General features: G+C 49.9%; 2 protein-coding genes across 7 annotated transcripts in view; one reads left to right on the forward strand and one right to left on the reverse strand.

Annotated features, from left to right (window-relative positions):
- Window positions 1–3,336, forward strand: Tmem191c (transmembrane protein 191C). 3 transcript variants are annotated; one of them, XM_076942542.1, is made up of 11 exons: window positions 1–132; window positions 1,402–1,596; window positions 1,688–1,811; window positions 1,891–1,941; window positions 2,021–2,098; window positions 2,234–2,290; window positions 2,371–2,430; window positions 2,553–2,620; window positions 2,697–2,769; window positions 2,882–2,922; window positions 3,003–3,336. In XM_076942542.1, the coding sequence occupies exons 1-11, from the start codon at window positions 98–100 to the stop codon at window positions 3,199–3,201; spliced, it is 981 nt and encodes a 326-aa protein (XP_076798657.1). In that variant the 5' UTR covers window positions 1–97; the 3' UTR covers window positions 3,202–3,336. The 3 variants fall into 3 exon arrangements, with proteins under 3 accessions (XP_076798657.1, XP_076798658.1, XP_034371357.1); XM_076942543.1 differs by having other exon boundaries at window positions 2,697–2,751; XM_034515466.2 differs by having other exon boundaries at window positions 65–122.
- A 2,007-nt stretch (window positions 3,337–5,343) lies between these two features.
- Window positions 5,344–27,469, reverse strand: part of Pi4ka (phosphatidylinositol 4-kinase alpha) — a 116,409-nt gene continuing 94,283 nt past the window's right edge. For 3 of the 4 annotated variants that reach the window (XM_034515467.2, XM_076942539.1, XM_076942540.1), the window contains exons 33-55: window positions 25,992–26,150; window positions 25,619–25,770; window positions 23,372–23,479; window positions 21,569–21,696; window positions 20,031–20,150; window positions 19,715–19,794; window positions 19,430–19,623; window positions 17,758–17,848; window positions 16,254–16,421; window positions 15,576–15,629; window positions 14,150–14,270; window positions 12,130–12,259; window positions 10,696–10,766; window positions 10,128–10,200; window positions 9,980–10,050; window positions 8,821–8,945; window positions 8,356–8,460; window positions 8,154–8,279; window positions 7,213–7,333; window positions 6,777–6,936; window positions 5,994–6,083; window positions 5,690–5,773; window positions 5,344–5,599 (exon numbers count right to left, since the gene is read on the reverse strand). In XM_034515467.2, coding sequence (XP_034371358.2) covers window positions 5,548–5,599; window positions 5,690–5,773; window positions 5,994–6,083; window positions 6,777–6,936; window positions 7,213–7,333; window positions 8,154–8,279; window positions 8,356–8,460; window positions 8,821–8,945; window positions 9,980–10,050; window positions 10,128–10,200; window positions 10,696–10,766; window positions 12,130–12,259; window positions 14,150–14,270; window positions 15,576–15,629; window positions 16,254–16,421; window positions 17,758–17,848; window positions 19,430–19,623; window positions 19,715–19,794; window positions 20,031–20,150; window positions 21,569–21,696; window positions 23,372–23,479; window positions 25,619–25,770; window positions 25,992–26,150 — 2,583 coding nt within the window. In that variant the 3' untranslated portion in view covers window positions 5,344–5,547. The other variant, XM_076942541.1, reaches the window with a different exon arrangement.

Raw genomic sequence — 27,469 nt, forward strand, 5'->3', positions numbered from 1 at the left:
GTCTGGGAGGCTTGTCTTCATCTCCAGCCCAGCAAACACAAAAATCAAGTGTTCAACGCCTTCTTCCACATTACTGGAGCCAGTGAACTCTGTATAGATGGCATCACTATCCCAGCGGACTGGTAACAAAAAGTACTCATTTGTTTGTTTGTTTGTTTTGTTTTTTTCTTTTGGGGGGGGTTGTTTGAGACAAAGCCCCAATACGTAGCAGAGGCTGGCGTCCTGCCTCAGCCTCCCTAATGAAGCTGTAATTGTTTATTACACCACCAGGGAAGTATATCCTCCAAATTATAAAATAAATTAGCTTCTTAAAACCTTTAGAGAGATTATATCACCACGGAATGGAAAAAGTCCCACGTGCAGCTACACTTGCTGCTCTTCAGAGCACTGACTTAGTTCCCATCACGCACATAAGCGGCTCACAACTGCTGGAGTTCCAGCTTCAAGGGATCTGATGTCCTCCTGAGGCATTTGCACACATGTGGCACACACACACACACACACACACACACACACACACACAGAGAGAGAGAGAGAGAGAGAGAGAGAGAGAGAGAGAGAGAGAGAGAGAGAGAGAGATAGGTTAAGCAGAGTGGCAGAGTGTGAAGGTTTCTAGAGAGGTGAAGGCTTGAGTCAAGCCCAGGCTGGCTGCAGGGTGACACCCCCACAATAACACAGCCCCCACATCATAAAACTACATCATTCCCCTTCCCACTCATACACACAAGCCCCATCAAAGGTTTTCTAGAGCTAAAAACACGGAGAAAAGAGACTATCAGGCCATTCTAGCACCCAGATCCTCCCAGTCACCCTTTACCTCCACTCAGCAAGACGCTGCTAGGTTGGGGGAGAAAACAATTAAAAATTTAATTTTAAACGTTTTTCTCAAAAAATTTAGAACTCCCAGGTCACTCAGAATCTAAGGTGAAGCACACCTGATTTAGCCTGTAATTACAGTTACTGTGGGAGTTCAACTTTCTTGTTTTCTTCTGAGTCAGGGTCTTGTTATATAGCTAGGCTGACGTTGAACTTAAGGTGATCTTCTTGCCTCAGCCTCTAGTATTCTGGGATTACAAGGCAGGAACCATCAAGTTCGGCCTTTCCTTAGAACTTTAGTAACTTTTTACCAATCAGATCAGGACTGTGATATTTTTGGTGTGTGTGGGTTTTGTTTTGTTTTTTTTTTTTTTTGAGACAGGTCCGCATGTAGCCTTGGCTAGCTTCAAACTCTGTATGTAGCAAAGGATGACCTTGAACTCCTGACCTTCGTGTCCCTCACACCCCCAAGAGATAGAATTACAGTTTTGGGCAACCAGGCCTGGCTTTGTTTACCTGAATTGGTCGGGTGTGACCTGTCTCCCTTGAGCGCCCTCTGCTGCCCATTGTGACGTGGGCCACCAGGTCCCCCAGGCGGCGGAGGTCCGAGCAGAGCTCTGGAGCCATGGCTGAGCCGCAGGAGCAGCTGCTGCAGCTGCAGAAAGACAATCGAGATGGCCGCCTGCGGAAGCAGGAGCTGGAGGAGCTGGTGCGTGGCCTGGAAGCCGAGAGCGAGAGTCTCACCAGGCGCCTGGACGAGCTGCGTGAGCGCGAGCGCAGGTGCGAGGGCACCGAGGCCCGGGGAAGGCTTGGTGGCAGTCTTGCTCCAGGCAATGGGACCTCAGACCTGTTTCCCGCCCCCACCGCGTAGCCTGCAGCGGAGACGAAGTCAAGCGTCTCAAGCTATTCGAGGGGAGGCACACGAGGCGGCGCGGGAGCGTGCGGAGCGGGCTCGTGGGCTGCTGGAGGCCGCGGAGCAGCACCGGCAGGACCTGGTGCGGCCAAGAGCAAGAGGCGGGGCTCGGGGTGGCTAGGCTGGAGGAGAGGCCTAGATAGCCTGGACCATGTTCGCAGGAGCAACACAATCGGAAGCTGCAGGAACAGTGGGAGGAACTGTCCAGCCAGGTACGTGCAGTGTCTCAGGTTAGTTACGTCCTGGTCCCCAAGTCCCTCGAGCCAGACACTCACGAGTTCGCTTCCTTAGCTTTTCTACTATGGAGGGGAACAACTGAGTCAACAGCGAGCGGAGCAGCAACTCGGGACTCAGCTTGTGGCGCTGCAGGTACTTGGGTGGGACCCGGGCCGGGCTGTGGGCGGGGCGGCGTGTATTTGTAGGTGGAGGATCGGCCTCGAGGGCTCGAGGCCCAGCGGTGTGCGAGGCCTTCAGATTCTTGACATCACTTGAATCCTCCCGAAGAAACATCTGGAGCTGGCAGAGGCCAAATTCAGCATGCAGGCAGAGGACCTGCGGCAGGTAAGGCGCTGGACTCGCAAGGCAGGGCGTGTGGGGAGGGCCTGTCCTTGCCATGCTCACACCAAGCCCCTGGCTTCTAGGGTGTGCAGCGGACGGAGGAGGCCTGGGCCAGCTTCCAGGAGCAGAGTGGAGTCCTGCAGGTGCGACTCCTCCGTTCTGACAGCCATTCTCTTCCGAATGCCCTGTGGCCTCAACCTTTTTTTCTTACTCCCTGACTCCCGACTTAGCTCATCCTTTGCCCTATCCTGTTGCCAACCCTCAGGAGCTGCAGGGGAAGGTGATGGAGGCAGCAGCTGCGCTGGAGGCTACGCGTGGTGGTGGCTCGGAACCGTAAGGGCTGGGACTTGGAGGGCGTCGGAAGGCGCTAGGCCCGGCCTGGTGGCCCATCTCCGCGCCTGTCCTGCAGGTGGAACGCACAGCCTCGTCGGATGCAGGACTGCGCGGGCTCACTCATGGAGGAGGTGGCCAGGGCTGACTGCGTGAGCGTGGGTTGGGGAGCACGGGCTGGAGCTGGGACTTGCCCGCTAGGACATTTGGCTAGAGCCTAGAGGCTGCTCAGACAAAAGGCTGGATGCAGCCCTTTCTCTGCAGGAAAAGCGGCTGTTCGGCGGTACGGGCGCGGGGAGCCTCAGGTGAGTGACTAGTGGGGGCCGGGCGGTCCGGATTCCGGGTCCCAGAGCCACCACCCACCTGTCCGTTGGTGGTTCTGCAGGCTGTGGGCGCTGAGTGCACTGCAGACGCTGCTGCTGCTCCCGCTGGGTTTCCTGGTGCTGCCGCTGATCTACGTGGTGCTGGCGAAGCCTGACGCCGTCCGGCTCCAGAGTCTCGGCTCCGACGTGGTCTTCCGCCGGCTGCGCTACACACTGTCGCCCTTGCTGGAGCTGCGTGCGCGCGGACTGCTGCCCTCCTAGAGAGTGCATCATGCCGGTTTCGGCCACCTGCACCTCTGTCTCCTCTGTGTGTTTTCTGGGGTGCCTGCCTGTGTGAAAGAGCGGGCGTGAAGTTCGTGTTCCGATGGGCCCATTGACCCTCTGTCACCTAAGTGCAGGGGGTGCCTGCCAGCGGTGGGGCTTTAGGGGTTGTCTGCCGTTTTGAGCCAGAGCTTTGGGCAGGATGAGTGCTGGCCTGTCGGGTCCCCTCCATAGCGGGAGGGGGGTGTTGGGGTTCCCTCTTGGGCAGGCTCGATTTCTCTATATCTCCCTCACAGCATGTGAACACACCGGGTAGTGTATTCTTGCCACTGTGGGCTTTGTGGGGAACATGCTGTATCTGAGGAATGCCCTGCTGAGTGGAAATGAATCTGGGTTGAATTCTGATCCTGCACAAATGAGCTTAGACCACTTGTTTATTTACAGGTGTGTGAGTGCAGTCTCATCCCAGCTTTGAACTCACAATGTGGCTGAGTGACCTTGATCTATCTTCCTGCTCCTGAGTAGATTACAGGCATGAGTGTGGTTTATTATGTTCTGGGGATTGAACTCAGCTCAGCGCTTGTGGATGGTAATATATAATCACAGCGTCTAAACACCTAAGCTTTTCTGTTAGGTTTATTGGCGATTCCCTTAATGGCCTAACAAAGTGGTCTGTTAAATTTGGAGAAAGCACCTGTGGTTAAGAGTCCTGTAGCATGCAGCGGCCTATCAGTTGTATGCACTGGTGTTTCTCACTGCCTTGCAAGCACAGGGACCTGAGTCCAATCCCGAGAACTTATGTAAAAAAGCCGGATGTAGTGGTAATGTCAGTAACCCCTTGTTGGCGAGGTAGAGGCAGGTGTGTGAATTAGTGAGCTCCAGCTAATGGGAGACTGTCTCAGGAAACTGGGTGGTCAATTCCCAGTATTCACACAAGGTGTCTGACAACATCCTGTAACTCTTGTTCCAGGGAATCAGATGCCCCCTTGTTCCCCAGGTATGGTCTTTCTTAGGATTTCATTGCTATGAAGAGACACCATGACAAACACCAAGGCAACATTTAATTGGGGCTGGCTTACAGGTTCCGAGGTTCAGTCCATTATCATCATGGTGGGAGCATGGCAGGGTCCAGACAGACATGGAGCTGGAGGAGCTGCGAATCTTGATTCACAGGCAGCAGCAACAGGAGACTGTGCCACAGTGTGCAGGTTGAGTATTTGAGACCTCAGAGCCTGCCCCCAGAGTGACGCATTTCTGATAAGGCCACACCCACTCCCACAAGGCCACACCCCGTAGTAGAGCCACTCCCTACGGCCAAGCATTCAAACAAATGAGTCAATGGGTGCCAGACCTATTCAGACCACTGAAGTCATAGTGCACAAACTACATGCAGACACTCACACATAAACACTCTTGCGAAAAGCCAAAACTAGCTGGTCAGTGGTGGCGCACACCTTTAATCCCAGCACTCAGGCAGAGGCAGGCAGATTTCTGTGAGTTCAAGCCAGCCTGGTCTCCAGAGTGAGTTCCAGGACAGCCAGGGCTGCACAGAGAAACTCTGTCTAGAAAAACCAAACAAAAAGCAAATGAAGGTAGGCTGAGAGTGGTGCCAGCGTCCTAGTGCAGCTGCTCTGCCTCTCACTTTTGCTTTCTCAGTCTCATCCCTGCACCCCCTGCTTCCAGTGCTGTCTACTGACTGATATTTGGGGGGGGGGGGGGCTGTTGGGGATGGGCTTGTGCACACCAGGCAAGTGCTCTAACCACTGAACTGCAGACTCTGCTCCAGTGTAAGACCTTACTTTTTGAGGCCACACTGGCAGGCACCCATTTGGTGCTTGACTTACCACAGAAACAGCCACATCTACCTATACAGGGCCTTCAGACCTGAGGCAAAGACCGGCTTAGCAACGTCTCTTCTTTGGAGAGGACTCCTGTTTGGATGGGGCATTAATCCCAAGCCCTAGGCTGGGGCTATAGCCAGGGGATGGGGATGCCTGCCCAGCATGCAGAGGCCCTGGGTTTGATCCTCAGTACCAAAACCAAAACAAGACTCCTTAAGCTAGGCATGACTTGGAAGGATCAAGAATTCAAAGGGCGCCTTTAACTACAGGACAAATTTTTGGTTACTTAAAACAAAAGCAGCACATTTTGGGATTTTTATTTTTTTTCATGTTTACACAAGAAAATACATGTACCAATGTAGTAAGACAGGTGAACAAATAGGGAATGTGTCCAGTGTGAGAAAGACACCTGTGCATCAACATTCCACGTGCCTGTCACCCCACAGCCAGGCCTACGGTAACAGTATGAGTTCTGTGACACTCAAGGCTTCAGGTGCCAGGCTCCTTAGTAGGGGATGTCATTCTGGTAGTACTGGATCATGTCATAGGTCCGGCTCCTGCAAGGTCAAGCAAGGAAAGTGAAGACTCACTGTTGGGAGCCCTTCCCCTGCTTGGGGAACAGGGACTCGGGAACAGGAAGGACTTGCCTGTTGCTGAGGAAACAGTTCTGGATGACCTTCATAATAAAATTGGCAGCCTCCCGCTCTGTCATGTTCGGGCTGAACCTGTGTCTGGGCAGAGACGAAAGGTGTTTGTGGGAAGTGGCCCCGCAGAGGGACGTTCTGCTGTAGTCTCGTGTGTTCCCTGACCCTCGCCAGCAACTAGGCCACGTGGGGAGCTCACGGCCATATGGCTATTCTAGAAACCCTGTCTGCTCTGGGATCCAAGGATGCATAAAACGTTTCTAGGTATAGCTCCAGCAGGTGAACAACTTCCCCAAATGGTACCTACTTCAGAAGTTTGATTGTCTGGCCACGGAAACAGGGCAGGCCTGTGTCCAACATGAGTGTAACCAGGGAGACGACTGCATCCATATAGGGGCTGTGGAGACAGAGGGTGGAGGACAACCAGTGTGAGGCACCCTGCGCTCAGTCCTGTGGTCCAACTGCCACTTCCCCATACAATCTGCTTGCAGGACCACAGACAGCTCTGTATGGCTGAGTGATTCTTCCCACTATGCCAGGCCTCCAGCAGTGGTTTCAAAGATGATTGGTGTGACATTTGGTTGATGCCTTGATGGTGCTGGGGTTATGGTGAAAGGCTAGCCAGGAAGTCCAGAGGGCGAGAAGGGTGCTGGGCATGACAGGGTCAGCAGTGGGAGACTACAGGATATGGCTGGAGGTTCAGAGTGTGAAGTTGATCACACAGGTGAGATGGGTGACCACAGTGCAAGGCCCTTGACTCAGAAGTCTTTGGTTGTGAGCCCAGCCTTTGGTGGCTAAGCTATCTCTGTAGCCTTGTCTACACAGTGGTTCCAGGACAGCCAGAGCTATATAGTGAGACCATGTCCTGAAACAAAAAGTATTTTTATGTGTGCGCATGTTTGCCTACATATGTGCAGGTGCCTCAGAGGCCAGAGTGAGCAGTGGAGCTCGAGGAGCTGGAGTTACAGGTGTGTTAGCCACCAGCTGTGAGCGCTCAACTCCTTTCCAGTGCCACTCAGCCTGATTCCCTCCAGGGACACGAATATCCTTTCCCACCTGGATACCCCTTCCACGCTGCCCATGGGCTCACCGCACAGCCAGATAACCTCGGACAGACATCTCCATGAACCACTTGAAGGGTGTGGCTTCCATCTTGCCCCCCATAATCATCACCATCTCGTCTGTCAGCTTGATGTCTGGTTCCCAGCCAAGGTTGCCACCCGGTGAGCTTTCAAACATGAAGCCAAAGTCTGCAAAATTCCACAAAGCTGCCTGAACTGGGGCAGGGTTAAGTCAGGGTGGTTTACTGCTGATGGAAAAGGACTCAGCCACACATGGGAAAGAGGCAGGGGAGTGTCAGCTTAGAGCAGAGGTATTTCCCTACCTCTCACTTCTGCCAAGAGTGCAGGCTGCTGTTCTATTCCCAGCTCCCTGGACCTGGCCAGCCGCCTCTATGGTAGTAGGGTTTTGGGTAGGTCTGCTCTCTGCACTGGGCAAAGGGAGGGTAACTGGCACAGCCTGCTTACCTATGTGGATGATGTGCCCCTTTTTGTCCAGCATGATGTTGCCATTGTGCCTGTCCTTGATCTGCAGCAGGAACAGCAGGAGGCTGTAGGCGGCCATGCTTCGGATGAAGTTGTACCGAGCCTGTGTGGAGAGGTCTGTGGTCTGACCCTGGCTCTGTGTGGAGAGGTCTGTGGTCTGACCCTGGCTCTGTGTGGAGAGGTCTGTGGTCTGACCCTGGCTCTGTGTGGAGAGGTCTGTGGTCTTTCCCTGGCTCTGTGTGGAGAGGTCTGTGGTCTGACCCTGGCTCTGTGTGGAGAGGTCTGTGGTCTGACCCTGGCTCTGTGTGGAGAGGTCTGTGGTCTTTCCCTGGCTCTGTGTGGAGAGGTCTGTGGTCTTTCCCTGGCTCTGTGTGGAGAGGTCTGTGGTCTGACCCTGGCTCTGTGTGGAGAGGTCTGTGGTCTGACCCTGGCTCTGTGTGGAGAGGTCTGTGGTCTTTCCCTGGCTCTGTGTGGAGAGGTCTGTGGTCTTTCCCTGGCTCTGTGTGGAGAGGTCTGTGGTCTGACCCTGGCTCTGTGTGGAGAGGTCTGTGGTCTTTCCCTGGCTCTGTGTGGAGAGGTCTGTGGTCTGACCCTGGCTCTGTGTGGAGAGGTCTGTGGTCTGACCCTGGCTCTGTGTGGAGAGGTCTGTGGTCTTTCCCTGGCTCTGTGTGGAGAGGTCTGTGGTCTTTCCCTGGCTCTGTGTGGAGAGGTCTGTGGTCTTTCCCTGGCTCTGTGGCCCACGTTCAAGGCAGAGCTAGGTCAGTGGGTGTAGCCGTGTGGAGTATGGAGACAGCAGCACTTTCTGTACCCTGGGCTTCTAGGCTTCTGTAACCCCGAGAGAAAGCTATGGGTGATGGACTTAGCGCCTAATAGAGGAAGCTAGAAGGCTGGTAATGGGTGAATTGAGGCCCTGGGGTAGCTACCTGCTGGAAGGCCAAGGTAGACTCATCTCCGTACTGGCGTGTAAAGTAGTCATACATGCCGAAGTCAGTCTGGCGGCCCAGCTGGTCCCGAGAGGTACAATCTGGGATGCACTCAATCACTCCGCACTAGGAAAGGACGGGGAAGAGACACTTAGTTGGGAGCAGTGATGTGATGTGATGGTCTCATGTTCCAGGAACTCACCCCAGGGGCAGTAGCCACTACTCGATAGGGAAAAACGAAGAGGTCCAGGCCAACCAGCTGGAAGATGTTCTTGAAAAGGTCAATGATCTGTAGGGCTAACATGTCCTGGAACAGAGAAGGAACAGGATGCAGTCACTGTCTTTCCTTCAGCCCCTGGACCATTCAGAAGCTACTGGCCCTGGGGGCTCACACAGGTTGCCAGCAAGGGAAGGGGGCAGACTGTGGCCAAATAAGAGTATAGGGGTCAGGCCTCACTGCCCAGCCAGGCTGAGCTGTCATGGGGTTGCCAGTGAGGATATCCCTTCAAAAATGGTGAAGGGTGGGGCTGGAAGGAGGGAGGGGCTTCTGCGATTGCTTTAATGCCTCCACAGCACTTGAATCAAATAAAAGGGCCATGTTTCACAACCTGAGGATCTCTTCTTTGGTGTCACTAGGGGAGGTGCCCTGCCCTGCCAGCTCTGTCACCTGTCGGCAGTCATCCCCCACTTTAAAGATGGCTGCCTGCCAGCATATCTTCCTGCCATCAGCCTCGCGCTCACAGCCGTCATCCTCTGCGTCTGCGTCTGCGTCTGCGCCGCGGCACTGCAGACCTGTAGGCGGGGCAGGGGTGCCGTTGTGAGCCTGACTGCTGTGAGGGTCTCGAGAGAGACCTGGGATCTTGAGACTCAGTTCTGTAGAGCACTAAGGGGTCACATGGAATCAAATAAAAGGGCCATGTTTCACAACCTGAGGATCTCTTCTTTGGTGTCACTAGGGGAGGTGTCACTGGGCCTGAGTTTCCCTAAGAACATGGACTAGGTTTATAAGGAAGTGAAAAAAAGCCCCTAGGGTGCAAGTTGAGGACTCAGGGCTGGAACATAGCCAGGCTACTTAAGAAATCTCTCCACACTGGCCTGTGTCCCCACAGAGGTCACACCCCGAACCACAAATGTGATCTTATTTGGAATTAAGATAATTGAAGATGAGCCAGGCAGTGGTGGCACACACCTTTAATCCCAGCACTTGGGAGGCAGAGGCAGGCGGATTTCTGAGTTCGAGGCCAGCCTGGTCTACAGAGTGAGTTCCAGGACAGCCAGGGCTATACAGAAAAACCCTGTCTTAAAAAAAAAAAAAAAAACCAAAAAAACCAACAACAACAAAAAACCCAAACCAAAAAAAAAAAAGTCCTTTTAAAAGAACTTGTAGGCCAGACAGACAGACAGGCAGAGAGGGATGCAGGACAGCGTCCCTACAGCCACAGAGTGGGAAGCCTCCGAGCACCCAGCCTAGAACTTGATACTCATGCCTGGCCAGAGCCTGCCGCCCTTGCTGGAGCATGCCCACCTCCATACTGATGTTGGCCTCCGGATCTGTGAGGCTGCACACCCAGACTACGCTCTTCTGTGAGAGCCTGAAGCAACTCCTGTGCCCCACAGAGGCTCAGTACTGGGACTCACGATGGGGTTCCGGGGCTCCTGTGACTTGGGTGACAGATTCTAGGGTCAGCAGGTGTTACTACATAGCGCCCTGCCATTTTTAGAGGAAGGGTGAGCCCATAGGCAGGTGACATCCTTGTCTAGGATGTTTGAAAGAAGCCTGCACCGCTGAGGAGAGACAGCCATACTGCTTCAAGTTCCTCACTGACCTTCTTTCTCAAGTTCGCTCACTCCACATCGTTTCACCTTAAACTTGGCCAGATAAGGGGCTTTTGCAGCACTGAGAAGAAGAACACAGCAATGAGACATCCAGTAGAGACTGCTGAGTGAGGCAGGAAAGTGCGAGCAGGCGCTCACCTCTGCATGGGCGTCCCTGACTTGTAGTCAATGTCTAGCACGATCGCTTCGGGGTTGCTGGGCAGGTAGCACCCTGGAGGCACAGAAGAGGCACAGGGGCATGTAACCACAGGGGAGACACACCCAGTTCCCAACACAGGCTTCACCTGCACAGTTGCCTTATGAGGAGCCCTGTCTTCAGGGAATGCTTCCACTTGCCTGAGGCAGCCCTGGCTTATTTAGTGATCACTGAGTCTGTCCTTCCTGGCTGAAGTTTCCTTTCACAATCTCTCCAGATAGCTAGCGAAGGAACCCAGCTTCCCAGCACATGCTTCTTCAGAGTGCTCTGGACCTTAGCTTCACGATCAACCTGCTCTGCCCTGGCTGCCCTGGCCTAGCATGCTATCAACACACTCCTCCATCTTCCTGTTCTGTGCATCCAGGTACTCCTGTTTCTAGTAAATATATCCAGTAAGCAGACAAGAGAAAGTTCATCTCTTGGTATGGTATGCTGGAGGGCCTAAGTGTTCAATGTAGCCGTCTGGCCCACCATGCCAGCCTCACCCATGGCCTAAGGATGCCAGCTTACCAGGCTGCACCTTCACTTCAGACAGAGCTGACAGACAAGCCTTCTTTCTTTCATCACCTTTAGGGTAGGGCCTGAGGAATAAGACAGAACATGGTGACTGTACCTAACACTCAGATCTGGAGGCCTGATGTAAGGGTACCCTCTGCTATATAGTGAGTCTGAGGCCAGTTTGGGTTACATCGACCCTCTAAACAAACAAATGAAAGATTATTCTCTGTCTCTTGCAGAAACTGGTTTCCAGTTTTTGCTCAGGACATTGTCCTCTTCACTGATAACCCAACCACACCTGGCTCTACCAGGTTCAAGTTGTCAGGAAAGCATTCATAGCACTGTCTGCCTCAAAGAAGCCACATGGTCCAGGAGTTGGTGGGAGCTGAAGTGGCGCTGTCTGGTGACACCCCTGTCCTCACATTTTCTGGTACGTGCGCTGCTGCTGAGGTACGAAGGCAGCAGGTGAATCGGGGTCCAACACAATTCTAGGCTCAAATGCCGTTTCTATAACTTACCGTGTGACTCTCACTGGAAAGCCCCTGAGACCCAGGCTAGCTAAGGGTGAGGCTGAGGGCCAGTGGAACTTTCTGGTTATTGTATCGTGATGCCCTGGAAATGTACCTACCTGCTATGATTTGAGTCTGGGAATTTCCCCTAAAGGATAGACCCTCACCCTTACCCTCCAGTGAGGCTGGGCATAGCAGTTCTAGTCTTTAGTCCTGCACGCAGAAGGCAGAGGCAGGCAGACCTCTGAGGCTAGCCTGGTCTACATAGCAAGTTCCAGGACTATCAGGACTATTTAGAGAGATCCTGTTTCAACCCTTCCCCATTAACAAAAAGTTCTCCAATGAGGAGTTTAGGTCACTGGGACAATAGCCTTGTAGGGGGCTATGGGACACCATTCTCTTTCTCTGCTACAGTCTATAGATGCCAAGCACACACTAAAATGTTCATATTGTCCCATGCCACCATGATCCCTGTGTGCTCTTTTTTTTTTTTGAGACATAGTCTATGTTATTCTGACTGTCTGGGAAATCACCATGTAGACCAGGCTGGTTCTAAGCTCCACCTGCCTTTACCTCCCAAGTGCTGGGATTAAAGGCCTGTATATGCCAGTATGTCCAGCTACACTGTTCCTCTTACGGTGTAGTGACATACTTGCCAGGCTTTCTGTGTCTGTGGTAAGAGCTCACAGTGAATGTAGCAGGAGTAGCCTGCACACACAGGGAGGGAAGAAGCTGAGAGTAGCTGTGCAATGCTCTTCTCCCTAGGTCTCCTGGGGCAATAGGCAAATGTCAATGATGTTCTGCCTTGTCCCATGCAGACGGGCAGTGCTCTGAGAGCCACATGGGCGGACAGCGAGCGCAGACTGATGTCACCAGTGAGTAGCTGGGATGAAATCAAGACAGCTCAGAAGACAGTCTTTCAAGAGTAGCCACTTACTTGATGATGGCTGACACATTGGTGATCTTGTTAAAGAAATCAAATTCCCGTTGATAGAAATCTTTGGCTGGGCCTGATAGAGACCCTGTGATCTCTTCTACTAACTGCTCCAGAAGGTCACCAATGTCAGCTGAGGAGACAAAGATGATGCGTTTATGGTTGCAACAGAGACACTTAAAGATGACATGACTGTTAGACAGCCATGCTGGGGGATCTCTCAGCAGCCTGCTGGCATGTGGAAAAGACTCTGTAGACCTGATAGAGGCCTTAACATACAATCATTTCCCCCTTTGCTGTAGACACTGGCCATGCTGTTAGGTAAAACTGCTAGCCCCTGAAGGAAGGCTCCAGGCAGGGGCTGTGTGCACCAGTAACCTGACAGAATCCCAGGTAACATAACACCAATGGTTTGAGATAGGGTAGCAAGTGACCCAGGTTGGCCTTGAACTCGTGACTCCTGTACCTCCACTTCTCCACTTCTCAAGTGCTATGTTTATAGATACCATTACTCCCAGTTTAGTTGTGCTGGTGTTGGGGATTTAACTCTGGACATTATGCATGCTGGGCAAACATTCCGTCATGTTTCCAGACAGGGTGTAGCTACAATGCTCCTGCTGGCCTTGGCCTGTGAGCAACAATCCTCCTGCCCCAGCATCTGGGTGCTGGGATCACAGGCACAGCATCTGGTTCCAGTCACTGATTTTATTAAACTCTACATTGAGAATATGCCTTTTCAGTATTGATGTGTGTGAGCAAACAGAATGCACATGCAGGGCCACTGCCACACGAAGACTCCACTCTTCTGAGAAGCACCTGGCTGCCTGAGGCTTTCCTTTGTATGTGGGGTGTACATGTGTGCATGGTAGGCCAGAGGTCAACCTTAGCCTTGTTCTTTGGCACTGTCCTCATTTTCTGAGAGTCTCTCACTGCCTTGTGGTTTGATGAATCTAGGTTGGTGGACTAGCCAGCTCCGAGGACCTGTGTATCTCAGCGTTCCCAGCTCAGGGAATACAAGTCTCTGGGACTCAAATTTAGGTCAGGTTTACTGGCTCTATCCAGTGAGTTATCTTGATGGGCTGATTTTATTTTATTTATTTTTGTTCGTGAGACAGGGTCTCATTCTCTTAGGTTGAAATTGAGAGTGACCTTGAACTCTTGATCTCCTGCTTCTGTCTCCCAACTAAGAACGCTGTGATTACATGTATATGTTACCATGTCTGGCTTCATGACTTTTTATATTACTTTTCAAATTTACTTTTTTCTTTCCTTTTCCTTTAGAAACAAAAACAACAACTAAGGTTTCATGAAGCCCAGACTAGAGACTAGCTAGCCTCCAGCGTGCTACACAGCGTCAGTCGCCTCGGAACTTCTGTTCTTCTATCCCAAATGTTGCATCAACCTGACTTTTTAGAACCAGGGGTCTCAGGTATCTCGGACCGACCCTGAAGCTCTGATCCTTTCGTCTGCCACTACCACCCTCCCCCCTCCTCTTCTTCCTCCTCCTCCTCCTCTTCTTCTTCCTCCTCTTCTTCTTCTTCCTCTTTCTCTTCCTCCTCCTCCTCCTCCTCTTCTTCTTCCTCTTCCTCCTCTTCTTCCTCCTCTTCTTCCTCCTCTTTCTCTTCTTCTTCCTCCTCCTCCCCCTCCCCCTCTTCTTCTTTCCTCCTCCTCCTTTTCCTTCTCTCCCCCACTCCCCCCTTCTTCTTCTTAAAGATTTATTTATTTATTTCATGTATGTGAGCACACTGTCGCTGTCTTCAGACACACCAGAAGAGGGCATTGGATCCCATTACAGATGGCTGTGAGCCACCATATCTCCATGTGTAGCTTTAGCTGGCACATACACATGCTATGGCACAGGTTAAGGCCAGAGGAAGCTTTCAGGAGTCTGTTTTCTCCTTTTACTGTGTGTGTTCTAGGTTGGGGTAGCAGAGACCACAGAGGCCTCTGGGAAAGCAGAAGCCCTGTGTGACCTCTAAGGGTGAAGGTGATGGGGAGAGGCCTGACAGGCCAAAATACTCACGGTCTTTCTGGTGCCCTTCTTCATCAAGGTAGATGTTAGTTTTCATGTTCCAAATAAACTGGTGTGCCAGGAGCTGGGATTTAGCTGCAGCCCAGAGAATGTACTCACGTACGTAGCCCATCTGCAAGAGGTCAAGGCCACAGTCAGCCTTTACTCCTAGAAGAAACTCTTCCTAACCTAGTGTAAGAAGCAACTCCTACTGCTTGACCATACGGTTCCCAGCTGTGTGGATTTACTCTTTAGAGTCAGTGCTAAGTCTGAGCAGCCAGGGGCTGGGCACCAGGGGTTAGGGCTCAGGACATAAAGTCTACACCACAGGCTTGGGCTTCCTGTGTTAGTTCCCTTGGTATTTAAGAACCATCACTCTCAATTTCTACTGCTACCCAAATATAAGAAACAAGTAAGCTAGGTGCTCAAAACTCACTTATAAGGTTGTACAGGGTACCAACCAGAGGGACAGGGTCCAGAAAGCTCTATGAGGGTACCCAGAGTCGTATATAGCCCACATACTGATAGTTGCCATCTTAAAGACTAGACTTCTTTTCCATTTCATTTGTTTCCTGCTATAAACACTGGTAGCTCCAGTTCTTTTTCATCCTCTTGTTTTCTCTCTCTCTCTCTGGAATGTGCATGCATTCGGCGCATGTGCGTGGCTGTGTGGGGATGCAAAAGGCTGGCACTGGTGTCTCCCTCAATCACTCTCCACCTTAGTGTTTAAGACATAGTCTCTCACCAAACCAGGAGCTTGGTGATTTGATTAAACTGGCTGGCTGGGTAGCCCCAAGGAACCCTTACTTCCGGCTCCCCAGGTATGGGTTTACAGGTGACACAATGCCTGGCTTTTTACGTGGGTGCCAGGGATGACCTCAGGTCCTTAAGCACAAATGCTCCTTACACACACAAGGCTGTTATTTTACTAAGCCATCTCACATTCCCAGTAACTCCATGTCTTAGGCTTGGTGACATGGCTCATCAGATAAGAATGTGTACACTCTGGGAGAGGACAGACTGCTCAAAACTGCCTACAACTCCAGGTCCACAGAATCCAAGGTCTCTGTACTCCAGAAGGGCCTGAAAACAGTGAGCTGAGGCCCGGGATGCGGCTGGTCTCTGCCACCTCAGCAGGATGTGCACTTGAGGCAGCCTGAGTGAACACATTCTTTATCAGTTCACCTAAACCTCATCGACTCTCCATGAGAACAACCAGTTTGAGGGAGGCCATGTCATCTGTTGATACCTGAAGGAAACAGCTAGAAAATGTACTAGAACCCACCCACTCTGCAGAGCTGGACCTCAGGATGAGGCAGTGAGAGCAGCGGGCTCAGTTCTGACTGGACAGTCCTGCTCCTAGGGAGTGCAGAGCTTGTCTGAGCTGGGACTCAGGGCCCAGAGGCAGCACTGTGTACAGCTCTTGGAGGACACTTACCTTGTCGTATCTGAGGGCCTGCACAATCTGGGGGATGTAGAACAGAATGGCTTCCTGTTGAGGAGGAAAGACTGATTTCAGAGGTCACAACACTTAAAACAGTAATGAGCCCTGGACCTGCCCACGGGACCGGACGCTGCCCCTGCTGGAGAACTGGGGAAGTGCAGAGGATAACAAAGTATCCAAGGCTGGTGCAGAGACTGTAGCAGTCAGGGCTCTAGGACATAAACTCCTCTGCTACAAACTCTCCACCATGGCTGCTACATAAAATCTCCAGAATCTCTGATTTGGAGTTGCTGTAAGAGGCATGGACACATTGCTCATCCGTCAGAGCGGGGACTAAATGTAAACTTCTTTTTAAACCAAAAGATCCAATTAAAATAATAATAATAATAATAAAAAACCCAAACAAATGAACAAACACATACAACCAGAAAACACATGAATTACAACTAAATTCATCACCTCCCTAGTGTTGGTTTTAAAGGCATGTGCCTCCATAACCCAAATTCATCCTCTTCAATTACTGAAGCCAGGAATAAAGACCTACATAGCTGGATGCATGCCTGGTTGAGCTGTCTTATATCTACCCACTTAACTGTGCTAGGACAGCTAGACCCTACGCTAGCTCAACAGGGCTCTAGACCCTAGGCTAGCTCAACAGGGCTCTAGACTCACCGGAGGGAAGGACCGCAGGACTTTCACCCCATACTGTGCAGTGAGAGGGTGTGGTGGGTACATGCTGGAGAAGTAGGAGAGGCCTGTGGGCGGGTCCGTGGGTGCCCAGCATAAAACATGGCTGAGCTCTGGAGCATCGGCATCGATGGTGTGCCAAGTGACAAGGAACTGGGGAGAGAGGTGGGAGACAGGGTTGCAGAAGCCCTTTCAGTCATGGCCTGCTCAAGAATGGCTGCAGCAAAGGGGCACAGGATGGGCATACTGTGCACACCTTTAATTCCAGTACACAGTGGGCAGAGGCAGCAGATCTCTGTGAACCTGAGGCTAGCCTGCTCTACAAGGTGAACTCTAGGCCAAGAATGGAAAAAGGAAATGTGACAATAAAAAGCCTTTATGATAAAAATGGAAAGTGCTTCTGACATGTTATGCAAAGTAGCATAATTGCAATAAATCCAAGTAGAGGGTCTGGAAGTGTAGCTCAGTAGGTAGTGTGTCCCAGGCTAGTTGCATTGATCCCCAGTACTATATAAAACCAGTTGTGGTTATATACATATTACCACATGGCAGGTGGAGAATGTAGAATCAGAAATCCAAGGATGTCTTTAGCAAATCTAAATTTGAGGTTAGCTTAAGATATAGGAAATCCCATCAATAAACAGAGTTGAAGCAGACTATTTTCTATCATAAACATAATGATTACTACATACTAGAAATAGAAAATGCAGGGAGTTAAAAAAAAATCCTGCCACTGAGATGACCCAGTCTTTCTGGTGTGACAGATACAATGGTTCTGCTCTAGAGACGGAGCTCTAGCTCCCACTCTTTAGTCTTAGCCATCCTTAACTCAGAGGCCTGACTCTGCCTCATGGCTGCTGTGATTAAAGGCAGGCACCACTGTGCCCTGTTCTCTTTACTGAGACAAGGTCTCACTAGGCTGTCCAGACTGTTTCAAAATTCACTTTGTAACGTATGCAGGCCTTGAACTTGTGATCCTCCTGCATCAGTCTCCAAGTAACTGGGATTGTAGACCTGTACTGGTGACAAGCTCAGCAATGATGGTTAATACCAACGTAATGGAGACATGTGTAGACTAATAAGTAAAGCACACCTTTGAGTATGTCCATGGGGGCCTAAAGAGGACTGGCCCCTGCAGGGTCTGACCTGATGAGCAGGTTAGCCTCTTGAGGATTCATGATGTGGTGGCACTGTCTTAAGCTGGTGTAAAGTTTGGGGCCTTGGTGGAGAAAGTGGGTTGCTGCAGGCATGTATGTGGAGGCTGTACTTTGCCTGGATCCCTTCTCTTGCTCTTCTGTTCATCTGGCAGGGTGTAAGCAGCCTCTTCCTGCACATGGTCCTGAGGCCATGACGGAGTCAAAATAAAGCTTTCCTCCCCCAAGTTGTTTGTGTCAGACATTTGGTCACACTTATGAGGAATAGCCAGGACTCTCTGGAAAACATTCTAGATCTAGTTTGAACTTGAGCTGGTGTATGTAGGCTGTTTTACCTTGATGGCTTCAGGGACATCACTAACAGCTCCTGGGTCCAAGCGAACAAGCCGGGTCACTTCATTTCCAATGGCTTCTGTGTTCTTGAACCTACAGTGTACAGAGGGTTTGGATTGGGAAGCCTTACTAGCAGCTCCATTCCTTCTCTGCCACAAATGAGCAGAGGGAAACATTCAGGGGGAGGGATTTAGATCAACACTATATGACAGACATGTAAATGTAGGCAAGCAGTACATTACAGCATCTGAAAAGTTATTACAACATTTATGCTGGGCGGTGGTGGCACAGGCCTTTAATCCCAGCACTTGGGAGGCAGAGGCAGGCAGATTTGAGTTCGAGGACAGCCTGGTCTACAGAGTGAGTTCCAGGACAGCCAGGGCTACACAGAGAAACCCTGTCTCAAAAAAAAAAAAAAAAAACCCAAAAACCAAACAAAAAAAACCAACATTTACAAGGAGGCGACAGGAGAATGGCACAACTGGAGGCTACTCTGAGGGACATAGAAGCTTGGTCTCAAGATGGTTTACTGAACAAATGTCCTTGCTGCTAACCTTTACACACACACACACACGCTTCTCCAAAGCAAAACCCCCAACCAAACCAACAAATAAAAGGAAAGGGCAGACCATTCTTCAAAAACCACCATAGCTCTTTCCCCTCCCTCTCTGCAGCAGCCTGTCTATGGTTCAGCATCTTATTTCAGTCTAAACCCACAGGCTCCTTACTTAGTGATGGGAGGGCAGATGTAAGCCTGTCCATGTTACTGACCCAGGCTAATGCAAGGGAAAGTCTCCATAAACATTCTGCTTTGAAAGGACTTAAGAACCAGTGTGCTGTTCTGGGCCTGAAGATCAGGTAGAAGCAATAGGAAAGTGGTAAACCTTGGTTAAAGTACCTATCTCTGGAGTTAGGGAAGAAGGCTGATGGACCATGTGGGAAACATCATCGGGCCTTTGCAGTCCACCTCACCTACTGTCGGGCTAAAGGTTTATTTCTGTCTGAGAGAGTCACCTTATAGCTTATCTGTAGAGGAATGAAAAGATACCTTCCTTTGGTTTTGCTGCTGCAGAACACGTCAGTATTTCTTCCAGAGTGTTCTGTTCTTTGTTCTGGAAAGCTATTTGCTCCAGTATTCTTTGGCTGGCTGAATGTATGTATGATGTATGTTATGTATATATGTCTGTCTGTCTGTATGTATATATGTATGTATGTTTGTGTAACCACTTATGGTACACTAGGCAGTTAGCCACAGCCACAGCCTCAGCCACAGTGTCTGCTCTTAGCTTGAGCTTAAAGGCAGCACTATTCAAATACAGCCAGACTCTCCCAAATTGTTTCTGTGGACTACCTCCCAGGAGGGAAGCCTTTACAAATTATGCCGTGACTCTACCATTTTTTAAAAAATAGTTCCAGGGATTGAATCAGGACTTGTGAATGCTAGCTCTATCACAGAGCTACATTCCCCAGTCATCCATGGTGGCTTTGAACCATTCTTGGGCTCTGGATGTTGTGGCATCTAGGCAGGAGCTGACAAGATCATAATGGTCACTGTGCAGCCTCTGCACAGACTGCGTGAGTACGTTGAATGTCCTTGACAGCCATGTGGTTCTTCATTGCTCTCATGATACAGCTGGCAGGTCCCGCCCTGGCCTTGTGGTGCGAGAGGCCTACCTGGCCGGCAGCTGCACAGCAAGGTACGGAGAGATGCTCCAGGCAAGGTTCACGTTGTCCTTCCATTGCTTCTCACTCAGGCTGACGTACTTGGACCTCCAGTTGGCAACACTGTTCTCTCCTGCCTGGTCCAGTTCTAGCTCTGGGGCTGACAGTGGGTTGTACCAAGTGATGAGGCGCTCGATCTCAGTAGCCTGGGAGAGCAATCACAATGTCCACTCCCTCTCTGCAGGCGTCATGGGCTGCACCCCGCACCCCGCACTTCGGGTGTGGCACGGGTCTTACCAACAGTGACAGCAGCAGCGTTCTGCGCTTCATGTAGTACTTGTGCAGTTGGGAGCCCCGGTTGGTTTTCTTAGACATACCTAAGAAGCAGAGATGAAATGGTCATTGTCCTTTGAGGCCACTCTTCTGCTGTCTTTCTTTTGGTGGTATGCTGGCAACCGAGACAAAAATCTTGGCCATGTATTCTACCATCCCCAGTCTCAGCTGTTTTAGAATCTAGAAGATACTGACGTTTAAGCGAGTGTCTATCACTCCGCCAGGAAATGAACTCAAGATTGGCTTAAAGATGTAGGAGCCACCCCATATTCTGACCGACCTGACTTTTTGGAGATGGTTGACATGCCACTGGAGAGGGGGTAAGTGTTGATCCAGCCCTGCGTAGCCTGTTGTCGAGAGCCCACAGTTATATCCAAGTTGCTTCGGGTGTCCTGGTTATCTGTGGGCAAACACATTGAAGGCCCTGGGATAAGGTGGCTCAAGACATGGCATCACAAGGAAGAGAGCTTGGCAGTCTTGCTTTGTAAGTATAAGCACAGGTACCTAAGGTTGACTTCCCTACAACCTACATTAAACAATCTGCGCTGGTGGTGTACCCTTGTACTCCTGATGCTGTAGAGATGGAGACAGAGTTCACTCATTGGCCAGCCAACCCAGCTAACTTGACAAGTTCCAGGCCAGTGAAGGACCTTGTCCAGAAAAAAAGAAAGCCATCATAGAGTATGGCACACGCCTTTAATCCCAGCACTTGGAAGGCAGAGGCAGAGAGACCTCTGGTTCAAGTCCAGGTAGGTCTACAGAGTGAGTTCTAACATAGCCTGAGCTACACAGGGAACACTGTCTTTGAGCACTGGGGTAGAGGACGGCCCTGTGGATAAGCCCTTTCAGATTGAATTTTCCAAACACCCATGAATTCTTTATGAATAAAAGAAATACTATCAGTTTCAAAAAAAGTTTTATGTGTGTGAGTATTCTGCGGGGATGCACATTAGGTGTTCACAGAGGACAAACCCAGTGTCCATCGGCACTGTACTGTCAGACACAGCTGGAATCTGAGTGCCCAGGGGACAAACTACACAATCTGTTGGCTCTATTCAGTAAGAACAAGAAAGAAAACTAGCTTTTAATGCTTTAAAACTTCTTCCCTTTTTATGCGAGAGACTATTGCTGTAGATCTGCCTAGAAGAACCTGTCCCTCACCTGTATGTGTGGCTCGTCTCAATCTTTGTGTTCAAAGGAATGAGAAGATGCCTTCCTTTTGGTTTGCTCCTGCAGAACACGTCAGTATTTCTTCCAGTATACTTTGGCTGGCTGGCTGAATGTCTGTATGTATGCATGCTTGCATGAATGTGTGTGTATACATATATATGTATATCTGCATATACACACATATGTATATACATACAGTTTCTTTTCAGATTCAGCTCAGAAGTCACTGTTCCCAGAAAACTGCCTTCAATGCCCAGTCTACTCTGGTTGGGCCAAGTGCCTTGACTCTCCTCTATTGAAGTTACCTTCATTTGACTACACCTATCAGATAACAATAGATTATGCTGAATTCATCTGGGTATACTGGCCTACTCAGTGGGCACCTGGGAAGTGAGCTGGTCCAGGGAGAACCTATAAGAGTGTCCTGCACTTGCTGCATGCATTAGTGTAGGTTGGAGGAAAACTAACAGGCAAGCAAGTACTGGGTTTTCAACAATATAAGGCACGGCCAATATCAGGGCTCACTTGGGCCCTAACTGATTTCTTGTCTGGCTTTTCTAAAACCACCCAGAAGCAGCCCTCCTGCTTCTACGTACCTGGTCTCACTCAACACTCAGCAGCTGTGGTGCTGCTCAGGGCAATGCTTACCTGGGGGAACAAGCTGGCTGGCAGTCAGGTACTTCTTATCTGAGAACATGGCAGTCCAAAACTTAATCATTATGCTTATATCTTCACGCAGCCTCTTTTCTCCTTGGGTAGGGAACTTTGGCGGACAGCTTCAAATAATCACAAGAGGGAAAGAGCTGAGTATCTGGAGTCAGGGAACTATGTAAAATATTCACAAGGCAATGAGAGCTGACATAAAAATTCACTTTTTTCCCAGCACTTGGGAGACAGAGGCAGGAGGATTTCTGAGTTCGAGGCCAGCCTGGTCTACAGAGTGAGTTCCAGGACAGCCAGGACTACATAGAGAAACCCTGTCTCGAAAAACAAAAAACAAAACAAAACAAAAAAACAAAACAAAAAAAAAAACCTTTTTTTTTTTTTTTTTTTTTTTTTTTGAGGTTATTCTGAAACTCATCAATAGCCAGGGTGATGTCACTAACTGCCAAGGGAAGCCAGGCTGTCCTAGTAGCCCAGGTCTGTGTACCCTGTCACTACACCATGCTTTCTGTTTAGCTTCATCCTCACAGCTCACACTGCCTGTAGCTCCCTATATCGACTCCTATAGACTGCAGGGTGGCCTTCATCATGACACTCTTGCCACACAGCCTCTAGATGGATCAGCTGTAGGCAGGCCACCATAGATGGCTGACATACACAGCTTCTGGTAAGTATGCTGTAACAGATGACAACTTAGCTGTCTACATACAACCATACACCCTACATCTGCAAAGACTCATCCAGCTAATATTTGCAGGTTTTTATGCAGCAATCATTTATATGACCAGGAAAAAGAAAAGGTATGTACCTTATCTATTTGTTCTTGAGACAGGTTTCTCTGCCCTGGCTGCCTTGGAACTTGCTCTATAGACCTCCAGCTCAGAGATCTGCCAGCCTTTGCCTCCTGAGTGCTGGGATTAAAGACATACACCACTAGGCTGGGAATTTTTTTTAAGTGTTTTTTTTTGTTTGTTTGTTTGTTTTGTTTTTTGAGATAGGGTTTCTCTGTATAGCCCTGGCTGTCCTGGAACTCATTCTGTAGACCAGGCTGGACTCAAACTCAGAGGTCTGCCTGGCTCTGCTTCCCCAGTGTTGGGATTAAAGGCTCACATACAACTGGGTCTGCACTGCTCTTAATTTAGACAAATGCTAAATGCTTAATTTAGACAACTACTCAAATTTAGACAATATGCCACTGTGCCTGTCTGCTCTTAATTTAGACAAATAAAAAGACTAGAACCTAGAGTTAGAGTTTGTTCTGACACCTGCAATGGGTGGTAGGAACTGAACTCAGGACCTTTGGGAGAGCAGAGGATGCTCTTAACTGCTGAGTCATTTCTGCAGGCTTGCTTCCTGCCCTTCTCTCTTACTTTAAACCTTTGTTTGACATGGCTTAGTTATGGCTGCTGAGAGAAGCAGGGGGAAGGGGTTATTACACCAACATGGGCAATTCATTAGTTACAGAATCACTAAAGAAAATATCTGTGTCTTCCAGGAACTATTAACTACCTGAAGAGCCTCAAAATCAGGGTTTTGTGAGCCCCTGCCCCTAATCTCTTAAATTAATTCTTAACTCAGGGACAATCTGCATGTATTTGATTTGGCCCCTGGCTCTGAATACATGGTTGAGGATATTGCAATCTAGTCACACAAGGACTAATGCATGAGGTTGGTGAGCAAGAACCAGGTAAACTGTGTCTTTATGTAAGTAAATACTTGGGAACAGGGTGATCTAAGCTGGGCTGTAGCTGTTTCTGGGCATGTGCACAACACAGCTCGAGGTAGTACCTGAAATAGTCAAAGGCCGTTGAGTAGATCTTCTCTCGAAGCACATTTCGAATGGTTGCATTTGGAACCACGTCAGCATGCAGGAGGGACAGCCCCAAGGTCAGCAGTCTGAGAGAGATCACAAGGCTGGAGCCCTGGGCAAGGGCTGAGCCTCCAGGGGTATATTCTCCTAAGCAAACCCCAGAATCCCTAAATATAGACCCTAGAAACATTACCAGTGCGTCATCATTCAGCTGTTTTCTCCCCACCGCCTTTCATGTATTACAAGCTGGCTTTCAGTTCCCTTTTGGAGTGTTAGGGTAATCCTGAATTTCTGATCCCCTTGCCTATGTCTGTTAGGTGTCAAGATTATAGTGTGTTTAAAAAAAAAAAAATCTATGGGGGGGCTGGAGATGGCTCAGCAGTTAAGAGCACTGACTGCTCTTCCAGAGGTCTTGAGTTCAATTCCCAGCAACCACATGGTGGCTCACAACAATCTGTAATGAAATCTGATGCCCACTTCTGGTGTGTCTAAAGACAGTGACAGTGTACTCACACATAAAATAAATGAATAAATCTTTAAAAAAAAATCTACGCAAGGGTAACAGTGTTGTACAAGAAAGCCCTAAAGCTAAAATTTAGGTAACTCAGTTTTTCCTGTTCTAAGATGCAGCTCAGTAGCTTGGCTCTTCTGTTGAAGAGTGAGGCCCTGCATAACGCACACCCGGACACATGCTGGGTGAACGCACTCTGAAGGAGTCTTGGGATGTGGCTTGTAGAGTGCTTTCCTAGCATGCCTGGTGCTACCATCCCTACCACTGCATAAAATGGGGATGAAAAAAACCTTTTCAAACAAAATAAAACAAAACATGCTTCATTTTTGTTGAGAGAAAAGCAAATTAATTCTATGATGTTCTGATTAGGCCAAGACTCCTAGGCTCACAAACAATCTGCAGTTTTGTCCCCATGGGACAATGCTATGATTTCAATCCAAAGGGGTGGTGGAGGGGGTTATTTTCCTAGTGTACGGTTTCTGCTGAACCACGCCCCAGCACAGTACTACGAGGCCTAGGTGGGAAGGTGCTGTTCTGCTCCTGCCTACAGGGAGCTTACAGTGCTGGGGCAGGATGGAGGTCAGGAACCAAGCTGGTGGGGTGGGTAAGACAGTTCTCTGCACAGGGAAGAGCTAAGATATCTCACATGTGGGATCCAGTTGCAATGGGGTTTTTCTCAAGGGACAGATCCCAGCTACAACCTGACAGTGACATGGACCCTCTGGAACATGCATGTTCACATGTAGCAAAAACAGGGTGACCCAGATCTGGGGGTAAGTGGCTCTAGAGGCTCAACTAGGGGTGCAGGGGCATTGTGGACAGTCAGGCTAGGCCTAAGGCATGGTGCAAGCTGGGTAGAGTATAGCACAGCCACTTCACAGAGGCTGTCTACACCAGCAGAAGTACAGATGTTAGCATCTGCTGCTAATGAGTCTGAGAGGATGGCTTGCCGTTCGAAGCAGATCACAAACAGGCCTTTATCTACTCCAGGGAGCTTTGGATATGAAAGAAAGTAAGAGAGGTCTGACCCACCATTGCAAGGGAACAGAGGACAGCAGAGAAAGGAGGAGGGAAAAAATGAATGTTTCTGAGTGCATCTGGGAGGCCAGCTAATCCTGTGAGGGAGAACTGCTCCTCTGTGGTGGTGCAGGCAGAGGCAGAGAAGAAAATTCTGCTCATTTCTGTGATGGCTACATGCTACTGGAAAGTACCAACAGGAATCATTTTCTATAACGTTTTCTCATTGCCTTTAGGAAAGTATCAGTCAGTGACAGACTGGACATTAACAAGAGGACTGGCCCTTCTTTGCAGGTGGTTGGAGAAGTGTAGTTCTAATGGCTATGAGGTCACAGTCTGGAGTTCAGGGACGAGACACATAGTACCTAGTAGAAGCAAGAGCCTCTACCATGCTTGGGCAGATAAGCACACTGGTGCTAGCCAGCTCCTCTCAGACAATAGCAGAGGCCATGTTCTAGCAAGAAGGACTGTACTAGGGGACAGGGGTTGGGGAGGCTCTTAACCAGCCATAGGCCCATGGTCTCATGTCCTCTATAAGTTCTTGACAGTTCTAGGACAGTGCCATAGGATTTACTCTATATTGCACAGCAGCATCACAGGGTATACCCATCCACCCCTACCATAATTTACATATACACACGTGCCCTACATGCCAGTAACAGGACACCCAGATGCCCCAGAGAAATAGAGCCCTCACTTGAAACGTGGTCCGATGGCTGCCACATGCCTGTTCATGCTCCCCCTGGCTCCACCAATACTGAGGGACATGGAGCGCTGCAGCAGGCTTGAGAAGATCTCCACCTGGTCGGAGCTGCAGTACTTGGCAATCTCAAACCGCTGGACCAGGAACTGGGAAAGGTGAACAAGCTGTGTAAACGGTGTGGGCTAGTCTCATCATAGTGCTAATGAGTGAGCGCTAATAAGAGGAGTTCTGGGAGTTGGGGAGGACCAGGAGGGGTCCAGAGGTCACCCATTTTCAAAGGTCAGGGCCCCTAGACTGGCTGGGCTGACCCAAGTATCCCCAATGCTGTCCCTACAAAGCACAGCAAAGCTTGAGGGTAGGCACATACATCGATCCAGATGTAGTGAGGTGTCACTTCAGGGGGACAAGGTTTTGGCTGACTTGCTTCTGATGCCGCCAGGGGGTCTGCTTCCTTTGTTTCTGCAGAAAAGAGGCCGAACTTCTGCTCTACTGTCATGTGCCAGGCTCCTGCCATCTCCCGCATAAACTGCAAATTCAAAAGAAAGGTCAGTGCCTCCAGAGAGCAGAGCATGGGTGGCTGCTTTGGTTTTAAATTCCTGAATAAACATGTAACTCATGCCTGTGACCCCAGCACTTGGCAGGCTGAGGCAGGAGGACTGTAATGAGTTCAAGTTTAGCCTGGGCTACATTCAGAATGAGATGCTTTCTTAAACACAAAATAAAACTGTACCGGATAAAATTAGAAGTCAAACAAAGCAAGAAACAGTACCACAGAAATGTCTCGGGCAGCTACTGAAGTCTTTGGTATGCTCCCTCCAGCCTTTCTCCTCTACCCCCTACCCCATTGCTCCTGCTCTCCACCCCATTTCCTTTCCTTAGATGAATGTCACTGCTGGCCATCTCCAGGACTTGTGTCCAGTGTTCCCTTCCATCCTACTAGTGTTCCCTGGCCACCTTCCCTCTCTGTACCATACTGCCACTTTCTCAGGTTTTGTATGCTGCCTGTCGCTTAGGTCTTAGGCCATGCACATTTGTTTGTTCCCAGAGTCTGGGAGGCCCTATTACAGAAGTGGATCTTACAAATGAGTGGGAGTACAGCCTCTGCTGGGCGACTTTGTCCCATCAGTTCTGGGGTTTCCTCTACTTCCAACCAATTTGGTACCTGACTTCTCCCATAAAAAATACATCTAACAGTAGGCAGAAGCAAGACTCCAAAAGAAGCTACATCAGAGTGTAGTTCCCACCTATAACAATGCTACCCTTAGCAGGAATGGCCTTTGTCTTCACCCTCATGGCCTTCCAGTGGCATCTGCCTTCAGGCATCAAGAGGAATAGCAGAAGAGAGGTGCCATTTTATATAACATGCCTGGGCTTCTTCTGAGCCTTGCCTAGTTGGCTCCCATCTTGCTCTTCAGTGCTCATGAGAACCCAGTAGTCAGCCCAAGGCACAGAGCATCTAGGAAAAATTCCTGTGACTGGCCACTGTCGGGGTGAGGGGGTGGTACTAGTACTGGTACTGGGGTGGTACTGGGGTGGTACTGGGGATTGAATCCATGCCTTGCAAAGATGAGGCAAGCAATGTACTGCCTCTTGAGCCACATCTTACAAGAGAGTAGGCAATGGTGCTAGAAAGAGAATCAAAGCCTGCATTACCCATTGCCCATACATTGCTGGTGCTTTTGTAGGGTAAAATAGTAACCATTCCTCTGTTTAGCCCCCACTTCTTCCAGACACTACTCTGCGTTATCTGGGCAACCCTTCTAGATCAAAGCAGAAAGGGCCCTAGATCAGTATGGCTAGGCTAAGGGAATGACTCAGATCTTGACACACCCTGCCCTCCCTTGG

Source organism: Arvicanthis niloticus, chromosome 12, assembly GCF_011762505.2.
Source record: "Arvicanthis niloticus isolate mArvNil1 chromosome 12, mArvNil1.pat.X, whole genome shotgun sequence".
Classification (NCBI taxonomy): domain Eukaryota; kingdom Metazoa; phylum Chordata; class Mammalia; order Rodentia; family Muridae; genus Arvicanthis; species Arvicanthis niloticus.